The 20,394-nt window shown below is 40.1% G+C and overlaps 1 protein-coding gene across 5 annotated transcripts in view; it reads right to left on the bottom strand.

Annotated features, from left to right (window-relative positions):
* The window catches only part of ADAMTS18 (ADAM metallopeptidase with thrombospondin type 1 motif 18), a 144,134-nt gene that overhangs the window by 59,821 nt on the left and 63,919 nt on the right, over positions 1-20,394 (bottom strand). For 4 of the 5 annotated variants that reach the window (XM_019646441.1, XM_019646438.1, XM_019646439.1 and 1 more), the window contains 5 exons: positions 7,222-7,504; positions 4,428-4,621; positions 4,054-4,137; positions 2,273-2,432; positions 825-930 (listed from right to left, as the gene is read on the bottom strand). In XM_019646441.1, coding sequence (XP_019501986.1) covers positions 825-930; positions 2,273-2,432; positions 4,054-4,137; positions 4,428-4,621; positions 7,222-7,504 — 827 coding nt within the window. Of the gene's footprint in view, positions 1-824; positions 931-2,272; positions 2,433-4,053; positions 4,138-4,427; positions 4,622-7,217; positions 7,505-20,394 lie in introns of all 5 variants that reach the window. The other variant, XM_019646442.1, reaches the window with a different exon arrangement.

The following is a 20,394-nucleotide window of genomic DNA, read 5'->3' as shown; positions in this document are numbered from 1 at the left end:
TAGCTCATAAGAGACACTAACACAAAAACATCAAAATATAAGTTATAGTTGTGGAATAGATGATGTTGGCTTCTATTTTTAAGTCGGAAGTTAATTGGGTGCTCTGAAAATGAGCATTCAATATAAATGTCGAATACAAGACACACTCACAAACATCCCTAAACTCATACATTCAAAGAGCTTGCCCTTTGAAATAGTCATTTTGCAAAGCAATATGTTTACTCCGATGTAAATTCTATTGCTCAAATGTTTGAAAATTCTCTGTAGAATTGTATTCATACCAGATTGTATGCCCCATAAAATAAATTCATCTCATCACTCTTAGTTTTCTCATTCCTCATTTCTCACTATACTCTCACAAAAGACTTACTAACACCAATTAAATGAATATTAAGTGCACGCAATGACACCAACTAAAAGAATATCCAGTGAATACATAAAGTTTTTAAACAATTAATATACCATTACGCTCTGGGAATTACATGTCCCCGAGATTATTTTCTTAGTTATAATGAAATAAAAGCATTATCACTGCAGCAAAACATGGAAGAAAATAAATGCCCAAATGACCAGAGGGTCCATTAAATAACTTGTAGTCCATTTACGGACACAACGCAATATTGGGTGGTTATTAAATATTGTTTTAAAAAAGCAACGTCAACAATGACTGGCTTTTTTTTGAGCCCTTCTGATAGACACTATGCTAAGCTTTGCACATGGTTTATCCTATTTATTTTGCTTTGGTCAGTAACAATCATCAGAGGGATGCCAATGAATCACCCAACCAGTTTTCCTATAACGTGGTGAGTCAAGGGTTCACTTACTTGTGCCCTGACTCATGCGCGATGGTGAAGGCCAGGCCAAGCCCGGTGTCCTCATTGATGGTACAACTTCGGTACTTACTGCACATCCCACTGATGGGTGCAAACCCTATGGAAGGTCAGTGTCAAGGGTTAGTCCAAAGAGAACACACACAGATATCTGATCATTTTTTATGTCCTCAAAATGTTCTGCAGTTTTGGTTTAATGGATTCAGGTATGTAATTTTGGGGTAGGAAAACACTAAAGGCATATGATTCTCTCTCCTGTCCAAAGAGATAAATGCAGTACTTAATATTTTCTTTCCTTTTAAGATATTGTCATCAATTGATCCTCCTAACAATTCAGTGAAGTCAGTATGAACACTGCAATTCTCATTTTACCTATAGGATAGTAAGTTATATGCCTTATCTAAGTTTACTGTTTGGGTCAGAGCAACTGCTGAAATGATAGTTAAATCAATGCAAAAATGTTCACTTAACAGTAGGATTAGCATCAAAGCTCAAGGTATATTTTCTAAGAGAACACACATTCTGGTCTTTTTTCTAAATCATATTAAATGGACATGCCTAAACAATGTGAGTAGGTTAAATCCATTTTTTTCCTATTTACTATAATGTGACAAATATTCCTGTTCCCCAAAACTACTTCAAGAGCAGCTATAAAATCATTCCAGCCAGTCCTTGATTCGATCTTGAACTACATGATAACGCTAAATGTCTTTCTTTCTTCCCAGTTTGGGGTCCTTACAACCAGTAGAACAAGGCTATGTATCCCTTTGGTACTCAATATACACTTGTGAATTGATTGTACCCGCCTTGATGCCGTGATGTAAGGGAGACCACTTGGTGGACCTAATACATAGGCACATATCATTGATGGCACCACCACCACCATTATCATCAACACTTATCTAAACGACCATCAATTCATTTTTTAAAAAGTGTTGAATTCCTACCCTATGCAATGGAATACACTAGAAAATGTAGTACAGATGTAAAACGTTTAGTGCTTACTCACTGTCTTGCACAAATATAGAAGAGGTGAATCCTTCAAAGGTCAAGTAACTTTCCAAAGGAGGCACTGCTTCCAAGGGGCTCAGTTAAGTACCATAGAGACCAATCAAATTCTCTCAGCTCCCCAGTTTTGCAATCATGATGCTTATGGAATAAACCACAGCTTGTCTAGTGAAATAATTTATCTCATGTCTCAATGAGCATCAATAGAATTAATAAAGAAAACCACAAAAGGAATGAAGTAAATGGGCTTCCCATTCCACGCCGAGTTCAGATAAATAGAACAGTATTCACCAGAGTGTACGGTGAGGATGCTGCACAATTTAAATATTAGCTCTCCTTAGTAAGGATAATATGGGCCACTCACCCAGTAGAAAGTTTCCATACTGTGTTTTCAGCTAACAGGGGTGTGTGTGAAGCATCTGTTCATATCATACCTAGAGTGTCACATGGCTCATTCTTCCAGGAACAAATATCAAATCCCGTGAGTAAGATGGCGTGGTCATGCCTCTTGCCGTTCTTTCCCATGAGGGCAGACTGCCACTGACAAAAACTATTCAGAGACTGGTCTGCGTGATGGTTGATCAATAATCCTCCCTAAGGGAAACCCACACAAATCAGAGCGCGAATTTGTCAAGAGATGAGAACGTTGCATCATTCCATTTATACAGGCAAACACAGAAACATGTTTCTAGGGAGAAAGGTCAGTAGAGGAAAAAACTTGAGCTAAGGTTGAAGATAATTGGTAAAGAGAGAGAGAGAGAGAGAGAGAGAGAGAGAGAGAGAGAGAGAGAACTAACTAAAAATGATTTCAGATAAATGCTCACAATATTTAAAGTAACTACAGAGTTTCAGTAGTGTAGTTTATGACCAACTATATTTCTACAACAAATAACCTGACATCAGTTAGCAACATCTTTACTCATCTCATGCTGATACCACCTTCACAAAACTGTTATAATTTTTAGGACATGATTATAAATTTATGGTGATAAAGCTCAATGCCTCTTCAACAGAGCATGAGAAAGGTAGTGACTATCACTTATTTACCCCACTGTCAAAATTTTCAACAGAGGGCTTGGCATTCCATAGGTTACAATCAAGCAATAAAATGAAGCTCACTGGATGGATGAAGAAACAAACAGTTATAAGATTCTAAAGGGTAGAGTAGGCCCAACCCTTAAAATGATTATTTATCAAAATGTGTGCTTAAGACAATTTGAAGGCTTTTAGAGAAGATCTTCAATTATGAGTGAATTAGCATGCTTGAGCAAAGTATTAGTGGTGGGTTAAAGACAAAAGTGTGTCCCAAACAACTACCTTTCTAAAATTCCGAGAATAATTTGACAAGTTGTCAACCTCTGTTGCTGTACATACCTGGGCCGTTAGATTCACTTTTGTCTTGTTTCTAACTCCCAGCTTTGTACATTTATTATTGGCATTACAGGTAAAGAGGAAAAACCACAGGGGATTTTAAAAGTAGCCTGATTAGTAATCCCCACCTCAGAAAAATACAGTTTTAACACCAAAACGCTACAAAGCAGTGCGTGCCATGGAATTTAACACTTCATGTTCTCATTTTATGTCACCCAGGCTTTTGTCTTGTACCTCAGTGTAATCAATTCAGGGGCAGTTAAATATTCTGTGTTTATTATCTATAGTCCCTAGATGGGGAGACAGTAGGTTTACTACAATAATTTTCTGATCAACTTATTTCCTGTATATTTTCAAAATATCCTTTTGCATATACCTGCCATTACTCAGTATATCCAATTTGCAAAATTCAACTAACCCTTAAATCTATTACCAAATGTATTGTACTTTTCTTGTGAAGCCTACATAATATTTATATTTTTATACATGATGTAATAGTTGTATTTATATTATACATGCATATTTAATCATTTATATTTGTATATATGCATATAATATATATTGGGTTGTTGGAAAAATCAGACGCCATTTTTGCAATGAAAAACATAGAAGAAATATGTCATGACTTTTTCGACAACCCAATATGTTATATATATAACATATGTAATTATTTTGTGATGTTTATACAACCCTATTAGATAGTACTTTCCTTGAGAGTATGGTCAGCATATTTTCAAATTTGAATATCTAATGACCAGTACACAGATTAGCACATAGTAGGTGTTCAATAAGCACGTTCTGAATGGCAGAATGAATGAAGAAATAAATGAAGTTTGTCACTTACAGGCTCTTGTTCCAGAAGAATGAGGCTCACCACAACAATGTTTATGTCACTTCCAATGGTCCCATCTTTAAATAGGCTGGAAACCTGATGAACAATTGGAATCAAACAAAAATAAACAAAGTCTGAAAATTTCCAAAACTGTGTGTGTGTGTGTGTGTGTGTGTGTGTGTGTGTGATCGATGAGAAATATGTATAAATATACACGCTTTTGTTTCACCAAAGATATGTACAATGAAGCCAATGTCCTCAACACTCAATTTTTTCCGATAAAAATCACATGGCTACCTCTGCTATTCAACCCACACAAGGGAATGCGATGATATCTTGCTGTTTTGGAGAGCCAGACGGGTTGGAGTCCCGACAGCCTTCCTTACCATGTTCATGACTGTGAGAATGTACGTGGTGACGTTTGCCTTGCCATGCTTTTCCACCATTTTCTTGTCCGCCACCACAAGGGTTTCCACATTTAGCCCCTTGTGTGACTTCCCTGCTGATCTTCTGGGCCGCCCTGTGCTCCCATATTCATCAAACCTGAGATAGGTGTCCTCTGTGGGAGGCTTGGGGGCATCTACAATGAACAGAAGAACATTTGGCAGGGATATCAGTACGGAATATCTGGGTGAGATAGAAATCAAAACAAGGGGAGGGGAAGGACTATGTGTCCAACACTTCGCTAATTTACTGATAAGTGACGCCATCAGTGCCTGTCTGGGGCTTTGCACCTAGTTTGTGGTCAATAAAGAGTCATTCAGTTGAAGTCTGGATGGATGGGTGGATGGATGGATTCAATAACTCAAAAATGCTCTAACAAGTAAAAGAAAAGCTATAATTCTAGTTGGTAAAGCAGGCCAAGAAAAATCAATTTTGTGGGATTAGTCTTTAAAAACAAAAAAATGCTCATTTTATTTTATGGCTAAAAAACTGCAGAAATAGACATTCTTTGCATTTGAATTCATGGTAACACTTTACATATTATTTTCTAAATAAAACTTAGAAATGTATATCCTGAAGAACACTGTCCATGTCTCATACTCTTGTTTCAGCAACACAAACTTTGATGTAGCCCAAAATGAGTTGTCAATAAGGACTCTCTGGCCTCGTATTGACTTAGTTATTTGGGGCAACAGCATAGTCAGGGGTGATACTGCAAACTACGTTAAATATTGGGTCGTCAGAAAAGTCATGACACATTTTTGCAACAAAAAACATAGACAAATACATCATGACTTTTCCGACGACCCAATACTTTATAGCAGGTAAGGTGTGGGAACTGTCTTAGCAGAATGGATACTGGCCATAGCCTTTGAGCAGGGGCCTGGAAGTGTCTGTTGGGCTGGGCATGATCCCTTTAGTCAGTGGACAGTGACTGACAAGTCCAAGGGTGGCTGGGAAGGAAAAGGGCATTTGGAAAGCTCGGGACAGTAACTATGTAAACTACTGTAGAATTATTTTAGTACTTCAACAATTGGTACAGTTATAATAGTGATGTCTGCTCTCCAGAGAGTGAAATGAAAAGATCAAACTATTTGGAGGTAGATTGAAAACCTCAGGCTGGCTACTTTGATTAGTGACTGAGTTTAGTTTTGCTATCTCATTGCCATTATGAATACCATTACAATTACTAGTAATAATAAGTCGATGTCCCTACAGGAGGCTATTTCAATAACACCCCAAATGCAAAAACCAATTAAAATGGTAAAAACACTGTTTTTAATGATTGCACCCAATCAGCATCTCAGTGGTACCAGTTCCCCCTCTCCTTGGGCGGGACCATCACCTGGCTGCTTGGTCCAATCCATTTGCCACTTTTGGCTACTGAGCCTTTGAAATGTGGTTGGTGACACTGGAGGAACTAAATTTTAAATTTTATTTAATTTTAAAAAGCAATACTTGATTCAGTTATTGAAAAACTGAAGTATGTTTGGAACAATACATTGAATATGTAAATCTACTTTTTCAGCCTTGAATTTCATGAAATCTAATACATTTCGGGTGACAGTTTTTCATCTGAGTTGAAACCATGCTCTAAGTGTAAAATAAATAATAGATTTCCAGGGCCGGCCGAGTGGCGCGATGGTTAAGAACTCGCTTGGGATGCCAGAGGGCCCCGGTTCGGATCCCACATATGAGGGCCAGTGACACTGCCCTCCACAGCTAGGATGCTGAACAACAGCTCAACCTGGAGCTGGGCTGCCGTGAGTCGCCGGCGACGGTGTAGGCTGCACTCCCTGTGGCAGTGGGTTGCCATGGGCTACCGTATGTAGCCAGCAGCCAGCGTGAGCGGCCAGCAGCCGCAGTGAGCGGCCGTCCAGAAGCCGGCGACTGATCTGCCTCGCCAGAGAAGAGCGCAATGATGGTGCCAACTTGGCCCAGTGAAGCAACAACCTCCACAACTAGATTGAAGAACAAAGGACAGCAACTTGTCTGTTCCCCTTTCCCCAATTCCCCAACACTGTTCCCATCCCCCCAATTCCCCAATAAAAATCTTAAAAAAAAAATAAATAATAGATTTCCAAAAGTTAATGTAAAAAATAATTTGTTATACTGATGACGTGTTAAGATGATATTATATATATATTGGGTTAGAAGAAATATATTATTAAATATAATTAAAATTTACCTATGTTTAAATTTTTTAAAACGTGGCTATTAGAACATTTAAAATTACATTTGGGGCTGGCATATTTCTATTGGGCACTGCCGGTTTGGAAAAAGCAGAAAGTTGTGCCTGGGTCCACAGACCATGCCCAGGGGTCCTGCTATTTCACTGCTACCTCCACTCAGGTGCCAATGTTGTTTCCTGGGAAGTTTCTCCTTCAAGTCCTCAAAAGGAATACTCATCCACACCTGAGGACTCTGGTTTCTATCATTATTGGAACACTAAGTTCTTTTCTCACGAGCACAGAGGCAATATTGGAACGCGTGGCTAAAAAGTAGGAGATGCTAAAAGAACAAAAAAAGACTGAAAATCTTTTCTAGTTTAACCAAGAAAAAACTTATAATTGATCACCTAGTGTTTGTCTGACAGGGATGATGTCTGGTCCATCTCCAAGACTAATTTCTGGGGATGCCCCATCTTAATCTGCAAAGTCAGCACACCCAATGGCACTCCAGACAACCTATCAAGGGCCCCATAAGAACAGAACAAGAAAAAGTTTCCTTACATACATTTCTTGCGTCGTCCACAAAAATGCTGCTTTTGCAACCTTCGATGGTGATGCTCTCTTTCTTGGCTCTGAGACATGTGGGGAGTGTGACTTGGGATGTGACCAGGAGAATTCCAGCGGGATCCTGGGTAACCATGGTAACGCTGAAGCATCTCCTCGGCTGTCCTTTTGTACAGTACATGAGCATGGTGGCCTGTAGGTGAGCTGTAGTTGTGTTCCTGGGCCAGCAGCTGAGGTAATGGCGAGATGAGGAATTCATTTCTCTGTGTCCTTATTAGACCTGACTAAAAAGCCAAGCACAAAGAAAACAAGAATGATTCCATGTATCCCTTTTTTAGGTGTAGAGTTTCAGCAACTTTTGATTGGCTACTCCCTGTGTGCAGGTGCCATGTTAAATGCTTGACACGTATCATCTCAGTTGATCTGCACCATGACCAGCTGCAATTGTCATCACCCCCATTTTACAGATGAGAAAACTGAGGGTAAGACAGTCAGTGGGAAAGCTAGGATTGGCACTATCAGAGAGAAAAAATAAATTTCCCTCTATCCTCCTAAGTTCTTGGCTGAGACCCCTTTGTTAAAAAAAACCAAAAAAAAGACAGATTAACAGGAGAAAAACACACAGACATTTAATAACATGTATACCTCCTGTCTACATGGGAGATACCCAGGAAAACTTGCCAAAATGGCCCCAGCCACCACCTGAAATCTGTTTTTTATTACCAGAGGTATCTCAGCCAAGAACCTAGAAGGTGTGAAAAGTTGGCCTAATAGAGCCAGAGCTGCCATTCCAGAGGAGCTGCATGTCTTACTCCTTGAACCTTTGAAAAGTTTAAACTGGGCAAAATAACCTTTGGACCAGGCCAGAGCAACACTGTCTTACGAACAACTGTTTGTAAAACTAACAGGAAAACAGACCGCCCAACCACAACGACTGTTGATGGTGGACACTCTTTCTGAAGATAGAATCAGTAATCAGCCATGTACAGCTAAAGAATAACTTAACTTGTTAGCACGGTCAGAAATGTCTTTCCTCTATTCGTGCAATCATTTCCCTTCCTTTCTCATAAAAACCCCTTGTCTTCACCCTGTAATCAGGACACGGCTTGGGTTTCTGCCTGAATCTGCCCTGAGATTGCAATTTTGTGCTCTTAAATAAACGCCTGTTGCCTCTCTCTGCGGCTTTTTATTTTTAGGTTAACAAAGGATAAAGATACAATGACTTTTCCTCCCCTGCCCTCTCTTAGTGGAGTTTGCACACACTTCTTCCTCCCGCAATCTTCTCCCATCGATTTGCTTGGCTTTCTGGTGCTCATTGCTTGTGCCTCGTCTTAAACACCATCTCCTTAGAGAAGCTGTACTCATAACCCTGTTTAACACTACCCACCCCCACTTCCAAATGATCTCAGGCCACAGATGATTTGCTGTAGCCTGTCTTCAAAGAAAGACACCAACAAAATGCAACCTTCTGCCCGCCACCTCGGAGGTACAATTTCAATGCGCACTCTGTGATGGCAAGAGCCACACTGTCATCCCAGGTGTATGTCACACGTTATCAGCCAATCAAACATCTGTTGTATACGTGAATTGAAGGAGCTCAGAGTGGAGGGAATGCTGAGGGCTTGCCGGCATCCTTCCTCCCCCCTTACAGCAGGGGGAACCAGAGCGGCGAAGTGACATGTTCAAATTCACAAAACCATGAACCCTTTCCACATGACAGGAGCACAGCCAGAGTGCTCCACGCAATACCTGATTTAAACCTGACAGCTACCCTGTGAGGAAATCTCAGCTGGAAGCACCGGGAGAACTCAGGTCCCCCATTCCCTCAGCGGGGCCCTCACCTCTTCAAGCTGCGTGAAGACAAAAGACACCATTTACAGTCTCCAACAGACAGAGTGAACAGTTAAGAGAAAAATAAAAATAGTGCATTATCCACGAAAGCCCTCCAGCCTTACTAACTTCCTTACTTGGTTAAACTAATATCAAAGGCTTAAACCACGTAAGGGTCGTAACTGGGCTAACCGGTTTGGAAGCTTTCTTTTTTTTCCTCTCCCTGTTTCATGAGAACAGTAGACAACTCAATGCAGAGTGAACACTTCTGTATCGAGAAAGCAGTCATCATCGTCATCATCATCATCATCCTATCATGGGACAAACACACTGGGCCCACACAGCCCTCTATTTTTCAGCTCACAGTGACAAGGACAAACATTGAGAATAATTCTTTATAACAAAACAAGGATTTTTACAGTGCTGGAGGTTATGGGAGAAAAATATTCTTTGGGGGTTTCGTTTGGTGGAAAACATTAGGGGCTAACCCAATAAATACATTTTATGGTTTAAAAATATAAACCCAGTACATCCAAAAGAAGTCATCTGTTTATTTGTAGGAGCATTTTGAGTTACGGAACACACTCAACCTTCTGGCTACACAGTGGTGAGCAAGGTGGACCCGAGCTCTCATGTGGCTTCTCATTAAACGGGGGGAGCAGGGAGTACACAAGATCACAAACGGGTCTGAACTATTCCTGCGAGTAAAGCATGAAGAAGAAAAGCAGGGTTCTAGGAGAGAAAATAATGGAAAGGATGAGGAGAATGGGGCCACTAGTTTTAGAATGGGAGGCGATGTGATGATTTTCTGAGGAACGGGCATTTTCACGGACATCAGAAGCCCTTTCCTGGGTCATGTGGGGGAAGCGTAGATGGACCTGAAAGATGGGCGACCCGGAACTAAGGAGGGACGAAGCCAGGGAGGGAGAGTAGGGAATCAGAGACCCAGGGGCCTGCTAAGAAGGGGATGGAGACAAGGGCACCCTGAGGCTTCCCTGAGGCTGGAGAAGGAAAGGCCCCAAGTCCATGAAGACGTGGGCGCCACAAGCTGAGCGCGGTCCTCAACTCCCCACCCAAGGGGCCACCTTTTCCTCAGAAGACCTGGGGAGCCAGACTTGGTAGCTCCCCATTCTGGACTGAAGTATCGGCTCACAATATTGCTCCCACAATAAGTGTTCCATCTTCTGCAATTTTAAAGACCTAAAAGTCTTGAGTCATCTAACTTAGCTGCTAAGTTTAAAAATTTAATGTATACTGACCAGGAGTCAATGTTTTATTCAGCTCATATTTTACCATTTTATACTTTTAAAAAGGAGACACTATGTTTTATTTGTTAGCAGTTTTTAGGTTTCAATGGCCAAAATAATTCTCAAAGGAGTCACATCAGATCTAAATCACACTTGAAGAAATTCCCTTCAATTTCCTTTTTAAATAGCCCTCCCTATAGGTCATAATTAAATGCAATCAACGGCTTTAGATTTAACAGAAAAAAAGGGAGATGGCAGATTCCAGAAATAGTTGATGAATTAAGTGGTGGTGTGAAAGCACAATGCTTTTTAAAAAGTTCAGACTGAATAGCCTTGAAGGTAAATGGAAACTAGGCAGCCTGTATGCTCCCTGAAGGCAGCGTCCATGTCTTAAGTGACTCGTATCCCGGCACTTAGACCTGTTAAATTATCAAAAACTAAAAGGCTTCATGGATTAATGATGTTTGCTAAAAGTGAACCAGAGCTTCAAGGGAGATAATACATCTTAAAGAAATACCTTGAAATAATAATAAAGAACCCCATGTGCAGTATCTGTTATTCCATTTCTATTTTTAGTCAAGACTAAGGGACAGAGCAACAAAGTAGCTCCCATGAGGCTGGCTGGAGAAATGCTGGCAAAGGCATATATCTGTGGTTATCAGTAATCAAATAATTTAAAATATTATAATTGAATAAGGCCATTGTTTTGCACGTTTTAATTTTTAACCTATCTCCAAAAACAGCACCAAGAAAAAAAAATATTGTGACGTCAGTCAAGATATCACATTCTTTTTTTTTTAAATGATTATTTTATCCAAACAATAGCACTAAAAAATAATTGCTATTTATCAGGCACAGTGCTAAACTGTGAATTGCTCCATAAATATGAACATAAAAAATAGAGCCACAGTGACTGTTCTAAAGGAAATTAGAGACTTGAGAATATATAAAAAATGGTTTACCATGTCCCAGGTAAGAACAAGCAGAACCATCTAGGCCAATGATCAGGCTGAGGAGACAAAATCTGATTTTATTATTCCAAGAGCATACCGACACTGATAACATCCTCAGTTCTCTATAAAGCACACAATTCTAAGAAATTGAAGTTGAACTTTTTGCCATCTGTATCTACATATGTCAAAATGGTTTAATAGATAACTTGGACAGGTTCTCACCTATGGACATAGATTTTGAGAAAAGAACATGTGTTCAGGATTCCCTATTACTGTTAAAGGGGGAAAAAATCTCTTTGGGAGAAAAAAACCCCCCAAAATATCTATGTCAACAAAAATCTGACATTTCCCATCTATTCATTGAAATCGGTATTACCATCAATGGGACTCACAATAGAAATATGATTTAGAAGGAGATTTATGTTTTCCAGATTCATATACACAGTAACCTTCTTTCAAAAACCTGAAAAGCCCAGTCAATCCAAATTTAATCAGCTACTGTCAGTATCCCCAAATTGCTCACAGTCTGGTGAGGTGGGGACATGAAGCTAGTACAGCCATGAAGTATTTTCTATTCCAGCGGTTCTCAACCTTCCTAATGCCGTGACCCCTTAATACAGTTCCTCAAGGCGTGGTGACCCCCAACCATAAAATTATTTTTGTTGCTACTCTATAACTGTAATTTTGCTACTGTTATGAATCGTAATGTAAATATCTTTGTTTTCCGATGGTCTTAGGCAACACCTATGAAAGGGTCGTTGGACCCCCAAAGGTGTCGTGACCCACAGGTTGAGAACGCTGTTCTGTAGTGGGAAAGGGGCCCTTTCATCCTTTCCCTTATCTCCTGGGGAAGTTCACAAACCTCCCAGATACTAGAGTCCCTGATTTGTAAACTAGGAATAATAATAGCACTTCCCTTAGAGCATTTTTAGAGGATTAAATTAGTTAATACTTTTAAAGTGCTAAGAACAGTACTTGGCACAGAGAAAACACTCAATGCATGTTTACTGTAGTCGTTATTATATTTGGTGATTTGAGAGAACAAATCAGAGAAGTCGTGCCTTTTTCTAAGTGTGTTTGTATTGTGATTTTCCCCTCTGAAAAGACCTAAAATTCTGGAAAGTGGCATAAATATTCTGTTTATTGAGAAAAACAATGAAAGGACTAAAATATGGCCTTAAGACCTTAAAAGAGACATCTTCATGAAATTCTTACAAACATAACTGAAGATATTAAAAGACAGAGGAGAAATCATGAATTTTCTACCTGACAGAGTTGCTTAACCCCAAGATTCCAGGTTTCAGTTTTGATTTGCTTGTTGGTTTGTTTTGATGGGGATGGGAATGGCAGGTGGAAAGGAAATCACTAGACTGCTCCTCTTAAATGGCCCTTTGGAACCCATGAACTTCTCATCATAAAGTCCACAGGTTAAAATCTTTAAGTCCAGCCTTCATCCATTCAGAAGACCCAATCTCTTATCCACCTGCTCTCCACTGACCAGAGGCAGCATCATGGGGAAAGGGTCTTAAAAGAAATAATGGACGGTTACTGCTGGGAGAAAAACAAGGAAAGTAGACTTTCTGGAGAATATGGTAGAATGCACCATGATTGTGGACTGAAGCACTCAAGCTCCATGCTGGCCACCTGTTAAAATGGGACAGGTAAAGGCCCGCCTCCTCCCAGTGAACACCTGTGCAGATCACTCCAAGGCTGTTCAACAGATGCTCACGGAGGACTCTGCCTGTGGAACATGCAGCCAAAACACTGGGCAAAACTGTTTACCCAGGCGACCTCTGACCTCAGCTAGGCAAGTAGAATCTCCATGCACTGAGTCGCTATGGCTTCCTGAGTCACACTGGTCAAGACAGATTAGGAAAAAAGGGTCAAAACTCTTGCTTCAGAAGTTCTTAGAAATGTCAGCTGTTTTTTTTTCCCTAGCTTGGGATGTTCAGCTACTTCTTCAAATATTCCAGTAGGGTCAGAATGAATTATCCTTTTCTTTCACTTACCCAAACCAAAGTTGGCCCCGAAACAATATTAACCAGCATGGCCATACGCATAGGCTTATGCTATTGACAGAAAGATGAATCGACTCAGGTCCCTCTTCAAAGCACTTAAAACCATCAGCTGTCTGTACTGGTATCGATTATGCCATTCTAGTGGCTCTTAAGAGATATTAATAACATACTGATGAAACTTACTTATTTGGCTAATTAACATTTCTATTGAAATAAACACTTAATGACTTCAACAGCCCAAATCTCATGAGACCAGGATACAGCGGTTCACAACACACTAGGTTGAATGATATGAGCCAATTCTGTCCAATGTGTGACTGTGCCCATTCTCAGAAGAGCATACACTCCTAAAAAGCTCTTTTTATTTTTAAACAATGTATCAATATAAAAATGGTTGACATGTTTACCATGACCTATTAGATACATTTTAGTATTAATTTCAAACAAATGAAACCCACAAATGCTCACACAGGCACACAGTTTTTATAAGCAGTCACAATCTATGTTTCAATGTTTATAAATTAATCCAAGGAGTTTAATCATGATCAATAGATGCCAGGGAGTCTCCTTTTCTCCTCACCTTCCTTCACTGCCCCCACCTGGAGGAACAGTTCATTGTTTCCTGTGTATCAGACGCTGTGCAAAACATTCTATCTGCAAAATCTCATCTGACTCTTGAAAGTCCAATTTGATGGGCACTTTGATTAATCTCTCTGTATCCCAGGGCTGTCTGACCACACAGCCGTCCCTCACCCTTAAACACACATCTCATTAGGATTCAGGAAAAGTTCCGGAAGCACTGTCTTGTATAATTGAAGTTTACTAAGACAGGAGTTGAATATTTCTCATAATAGATAAATTGAAAATTTAGAAATAAGGTAAATATGTGAGGTAATGAATGGGCTCATTAACTCAATGGGGGAAATCCATTGAGACACTCCACACATATGTTTTCAAATCATCACATTATATGTGTTAAATATCTTACAATTGTGTCAACTAAAGTTCAATCAAGCTGAAACAAGAAAAGAAAGGTTCAAGAGAGGACATGATTTTTGGGGGGAAGTAGGGTAGCTATCCAAATAAGTGACTCTTGGTGTATGTCTCTTAAGAACAAAACACTTTTTGGTTGGCTTAATGTAGTTTCTATCTTCTATCAACTGCCTTTTCCTGCGGCTTCAGATGGATCCAAAGAACACAGATAGCCATAAATCCGGGTCTTCCAGAAATAAAGGCTGGGGTCAGGTAGCCCAAAAATCAGAGTGTCATCCTATTGGCTTAGCTTTTCAATCGTCACACCCAAGGGAGGGTGTTCAACAGTGTCACTAAGAAAGTTTCTCCATGGATCTGGAGATAACTGGCTCAACTGCTCTCTGGAATGTGGCCTTACTGGACATTATAAGCTCATTCAGATTCACCTTGCATTGCTCTGGTTTTCTGCCTTCTAGTGTATTGCAAGTACTTCCAGGCCAGGGCTGGCTACTCCGCTTTGCAATACCCATAGCGCTTCCTGTATGTCAGAGACACTCCACACATCTTTAGGAGAGATACACACAGAATAATAAGGAAGAGAACCCCATCTTCCCTCCCGCTCCAATAGTTAAATATGTCCTGACAATCAACAAGAAGGACAGATGCCAAAGGTTCATGACCCTTACCAGCAGTTTGGTCATGAAGACTTTTTCACCTGAGGAAGAAGCTATTGGATAGTCTTGTGTCACACAATCCTCTCTGCCCCAGCCTTTCCTTGAGAAGCAGACCATTTCAAAGAAAGCTTAAGAAGGATGTCATTTGGAAAACACATGACTGCCATAATGGCTGGTGGTTAATTGTGAGGAACCAAGTCAAGATAGCTAGCATGTCTGGATTTAATAGAAACCAGACTTTCCACGGACTTCACATGGGACCACGCAGCCAGCCTTTCTCTCTAGATCATTCCAGACTTTGGTGCTGTGTCTGCTGCTAACAGTCCTCCTCCTTCACGTCATGTTAGCATCCTCTGGAAGCGGGGGACATGCTAAATGTCTGCGAGAAGATGGCCATAACTCGTACCTGTCTCAGTTGTTTGTTTGTATGTATGTATGTATGTATTTACTTATTTACTTATTCATTTATTTTAGCTGAGCCTTCCTGCCAACAGCCTGTTGGCAGCTCAGCGGCAGCTCAGCTCGGTTGGCAATCGAACCGCTGTTGCTCAGAGCTCAAACTCTTGAGCGAGCTCTTAACCAACTGAGCCACCTGGCCGGCCCCTCAGTTGTGTTTTTTAATGTCAATTTCTGAAACCAAATTTGTGCTCCCAACCTCTAATTCCCATTTTATCCTAACAACATTCTACCGAATGCGGTATTACGCGGTTAGCCATGGTGACAAATTTCAATGTACAATTGATCCCTTGAGCATCTAACTCTGTCCTTCCCTGTGTTCTTATTCCAGCTTAGTTACGTACCACCCCAGGGCTACAATAAAGCAATGGCCTCCTATCTCATCTCCCTGTGGGCAATCCCTACCCTCTCTCGCTCCAAAGTTATTTTTTGAAAGCATCCCTTTGAACAGGTCATGTTCATGCTATATTATTATAAGATGAGTGCTAGAACAAGAAATAGGGATTTCAAACCACATTGCAGTCCAGGCCAATCTAAATACAGACTCTGGGAGCTTCTCTGCCCATCTTCCACACTATACTGGCTCTGTCGCTGTTCCATGAAGAAGATAGACAAGCTCCCGCTCCAGGACCTTTGCTGGTTGTTGCTTCCTGTGTCTAGAATGTTCTTTCCCCAGGTACCTCACTTTGTTTAGATTTCTGCCCAAAGACCACCTCTTCAAACCACCCCATAAAAACAAAGCAAACCTTGCCACTCCCCATGTCAATCAGCTTTAGTTTTCTGTGCAGCCCTTATCATTATTTGATGGTCCATCATGTAGCAGTGAGCTTCTGTTTATTGTCTGTCACTCCTATTAGCTCCATAAAAGCTAGGGCTGTGTCTATTGTGCTTGTTTTCGTATGTCCAGTGTTTGGCACATGGTAGGTGTCTGTAAATATTTGTGGAATTAATGGGCTAGAAATAAGGCAACACGCTTGGTACTAAGGGAGACATAAAAACAAGCATGACATTGATGGACTTAAGGACATTTCTGCAACAGAAGACAAACATATAACCGGTTAATCAGATATACATATTATATCCTGGTTCTGATTCATCATTCAGATTTACATGCCCCTTGATTAGGTTCCTTAACCATCCCGTACTTGGCCACAGCACTTATCAAAGGGGTCTTTTATCCTCTCCTTGTAATGTAAACCCCTGCAAAGTAGAGATAGTGTTGAACTTGACGTTGTGCCCTTGGTACTCAGATAGCATTGGCATGACATTCAAATCATGCTGAATGAAGGACTATACAAATTCCTGTGGGCATATAAAATCAGAGCAAATCACCTCTGAGGATAATATTCAAACTCTGGTATAGTAAGGAACAATAGAAGGTTTTGAAGGAAAAAGCCATAAGAATTTATCTATTTTATGGAAAACTGGCTGGACCTAAGTTGTAGGAACACTCTGCCTCCTGTATCACTGAAGGATAAACTAATTTGACACTTCCTTTATATTTTATCGGATATGATCGTGAAAGATGCCAAAAATTTAGATAAGACTAGAAAATTATATAATGACCACACATTAGCTAACATCCAGTTTGCCAACTCCCACTATGCCATCTTTGCTTCAGATTTCTTTCCTAAAGAGCCTAAATATTATATATATATATATATATATATACATATACATATATACATATATATATATGTATGTATGTATTCAAGTATGGAAACTAAACTCTCAGTATCAAATCAACCAAGGTAAATAATTCCATGAGATTAGAGTCCTTGGCTATCAAAACTCTAACTCCTTGTTATCTGAAAATCAATAATCAATGCATTATTGGTGTCTCTTGCTATTTCAATTCTCACTACCCAAATGAATTTTGTTTCCGAGTTTAAAGAGTAAGGATTTATGTGCTTATTACACATTTGCTGAAAATAGTGATTTTCCTAGGAGGAACAGTTAGTTGACACGGGTCTTCTCACTGAGCTAGAGCTGCATAAATAATGTCTGTTATGTTTGCAAGATAGTGGAGCCATCATTTTTGAAATAAATGATGCTCCTCCATTCCCTGCTGCCTGAAATACACAGCATCAGGAAGACATATGTTTATACTTGTTTCTGTAGTGGTGATGGGTTATGTCAAGCCCTGCACCCCACTTTGCCCTGCCTACCTCAGAACTGACAGCATTCATTTTTTAAAAAGACAGCTGGAGCTGGAAGCCATGCCAGTAACCAGCTGTTAGAGATGTGATGAAGTACGCCAAGTGGCATCCACCCATTGCACAGAGGCTAGAAGACTGACTGGGCTTCCCAAGCTCTCCCAGAGGTGATGTGGAAGAGCCAGAGATGACTACCGAGTATACAATAGAGTAACATTTACTATAGTTACCATGCGGCACATGAGGTCTCCAGAACTTATTCATCCTGCATAACTGAAAGTTTGTAACCTTTAACCAACATCGCTCCATTTTCCCTACCCTCTGGTCCCTGGCAACCACCATTCTATTCTCTGATTCTATGAGTGTGGCTTTTTCAGATGCCACATAAGTGAGATCATGCAGCATTTGTCTTTCTGGGTCTGGCTTATTTCGCTTAGCATCATGTCTTCCAGGTTCACCCATGTTGTTGCAAATGACAGGATTTCCTTTTTTTATGGCTGAATAATATTCCATTCTGTATGTCTGCCACATTTTCTGTATCCACTCATCTGTTGATGGGCACTTCACTTGATCCCATATCTTGGCTATTGTGAGTAATGCTGCAATGATCATGGGAGTGCAGATATCTCTTTCAGATCCTAATTTCACTTCCTTTGAATATGTGGAATTGCTAGATCATGTGGTAGCTCTATTTTTTTTTTAGAAAGCTCCGTATTGTTTTCCATAATGACTGTGCATTCCCACCAACAGTATACAAGTGTTCCATTTCTCCACCTCTTTCCCAACACTTATCTGTTGTCTTTTTGGTAATATCCATTCTAACGGGCATCAGATGGTACCTCTTTGTGGATTTGATTTGCATTTCCTTGATGATAGTGATGTTGAACATTTTTTTCATAACCCTGTTAGCCATTAGTATGCCTTCTTTTGAGAAAAGTCTATTCAGGTCCTTTGCCTATTTTTTAATCAGGTCATTTGTTTTCTTGCTATTGAGTTCCTTATATATTTTGGATATTAATAACCACTTACCAGATGTACAGTTTGTAAATATTTCCTTTCATTCCATAAGTTGTCTCTTCATTTTGTTTATTGTTCCCTTTGCTGTGCAGATGCTTTTTAGTTTGATGCAATTCCATTTGTCTATTTTTGCTTTTGTTGCCTGTGCTTTTGGGGTCACATCCAAAAACTCACTGCTCAGACCAATATCAAGAAGCATTTTTCCTATATTGTCTTCCAGTAGTTTTACAGTTTCCAGTCTTAAATTTAAGTCTTTAATTCACTCAGCTTAGCTGTTGTAAAGGTATTTTCATGCATGGATGGTTGTTCAAATTGATGTTTCAATGAGGAGACAAGCCCCAGAAACTTCTACTCCACCATCTTGCTGACATCACTCCCCCTTAGTAGGTTTTATTGTTTAACTCTGTGTTACCCTTTTTTTCCATGTATGAATTTGAACCTAATATTGTCATTTCACCCAATTTTTCAAGAGAAACTCAGAAATCCTGTTTTGTATATACAACTCTTGGGCACCAGCTAAGGAGTGGTGTCCCCTAAGGATATGGCATATGTTCTTCAGTTCATCACCATCGTGCCACCCCTGCCCACTCCCCACATTACATTCCTAGTCTAGTGCCTGTGGACATTTGGCTTTGTGACATCTGCCCTAATTCAACCCTATATTTGATTCACTGCTTATATAAGAGGCATGTCTTCTTATCAGAGACATTTCTTTTTCCTTCTTTTCTATCTGCCAGATCACCTAGCACAGTGCTAGCTCCACAAATGTAATTATTGACAAAAAAAAGTTTCTGGTTATGAATGAAGAGTCTATATTGATCAAAGAGAAAAGAATTGGGATTTTGAGTCTGGATTGAGATTCAAATTCTGGCTCCACACCTTAAAATCTTCGCAACCTTGAACCACTTGCATTACCCCTCTTAGCCTCAGTTGCCTCATCTGTAGAACGAGAACAACATAGAATTCTAGTTTTTCGCATTGTTTGGGGTTATATCAGGTAATGCCCGAAAAGCACACTGCTTGGTGACCAACATTCATTAAGAGATCCTTAAACGGTTTGCATGAGGCAGGTAGATAAACATAGCTTTCTTAGAAGGTTAGAACAGAAGCCTAGTTTGTTTACCTTCTAGAGTCTTAGGGTTTGCAAACACTTGGTGCTTTCATGCAGAAACATACTACAGAAGCCTACAAATGGGTAAACATTTCTGCTCTGTGAACTAAACTTGCCTTCCGTAGCATCCAAATTACTATACCAAACAGATGCGGGGGGACGGAGGGGGGAGCCCGGGGGCAGAAATAGCAAAGAACCATTTGCATTAAATTAAACTAATACCCTCCATCCCGATTCAGCTTCAGAATGACATAAATAAGATAGCATGTCAGGCAAACACATATGCTGTTAACTCGTTAACATATAACAGAGGGATTCATTGAATATGTGTGGTGATTTCCAAGTTTTTTCCTCAGGCTCTCATAGTTTCCTTGGCTTAATCCGACTGTCATGCAAGTTCTCTTCTTGTTACAAGCAGTGTGGCAGGAAGACCAGAAGTGGCTTTCTGGCCAAATGTTGGGTCACTTCCATTTGGTGTTGATAGTTACATATGAGTCTGTCATGGGTCATGGATCAGTTTGCAAAGTTATTCAGAATGTCAGATGGCTCAGGCCACACGTGCCCTAGCACACATATTTCAAACCAAGCATGCGTAGGCTTCCAGATTACTAATAAAAATGGACAATGAGGTACCTGGAAGTAATCTCAAAATGCACTATTCAAACGTGTGCACAGGAAAGCAGCTCTATCATAACTCAGCTGCTCATGCTTCCTACCCTGACTGCTGTTTACCCCACAGC

This window comes from Hipposideros armiger, unplaced genomic scaffold, assembly GCF_001890085.2.
Source record: "Hipposideros armiger isolate ML-2016 unplaced genomic scaffold, ASM189008v1 scaffold_102, whole genome shotgun sequence".
Classification (NCBI taxonomy): domain Eukaryota; kingdom Metazoa; phylum Chordata; class Mammalia; order Chiroptera; family Hipposideridae; genus Hipposideros; species Hipposideros armiger.
This window is presented reverse-complemented; position numbering and strand designations above follow the sequence as displayed.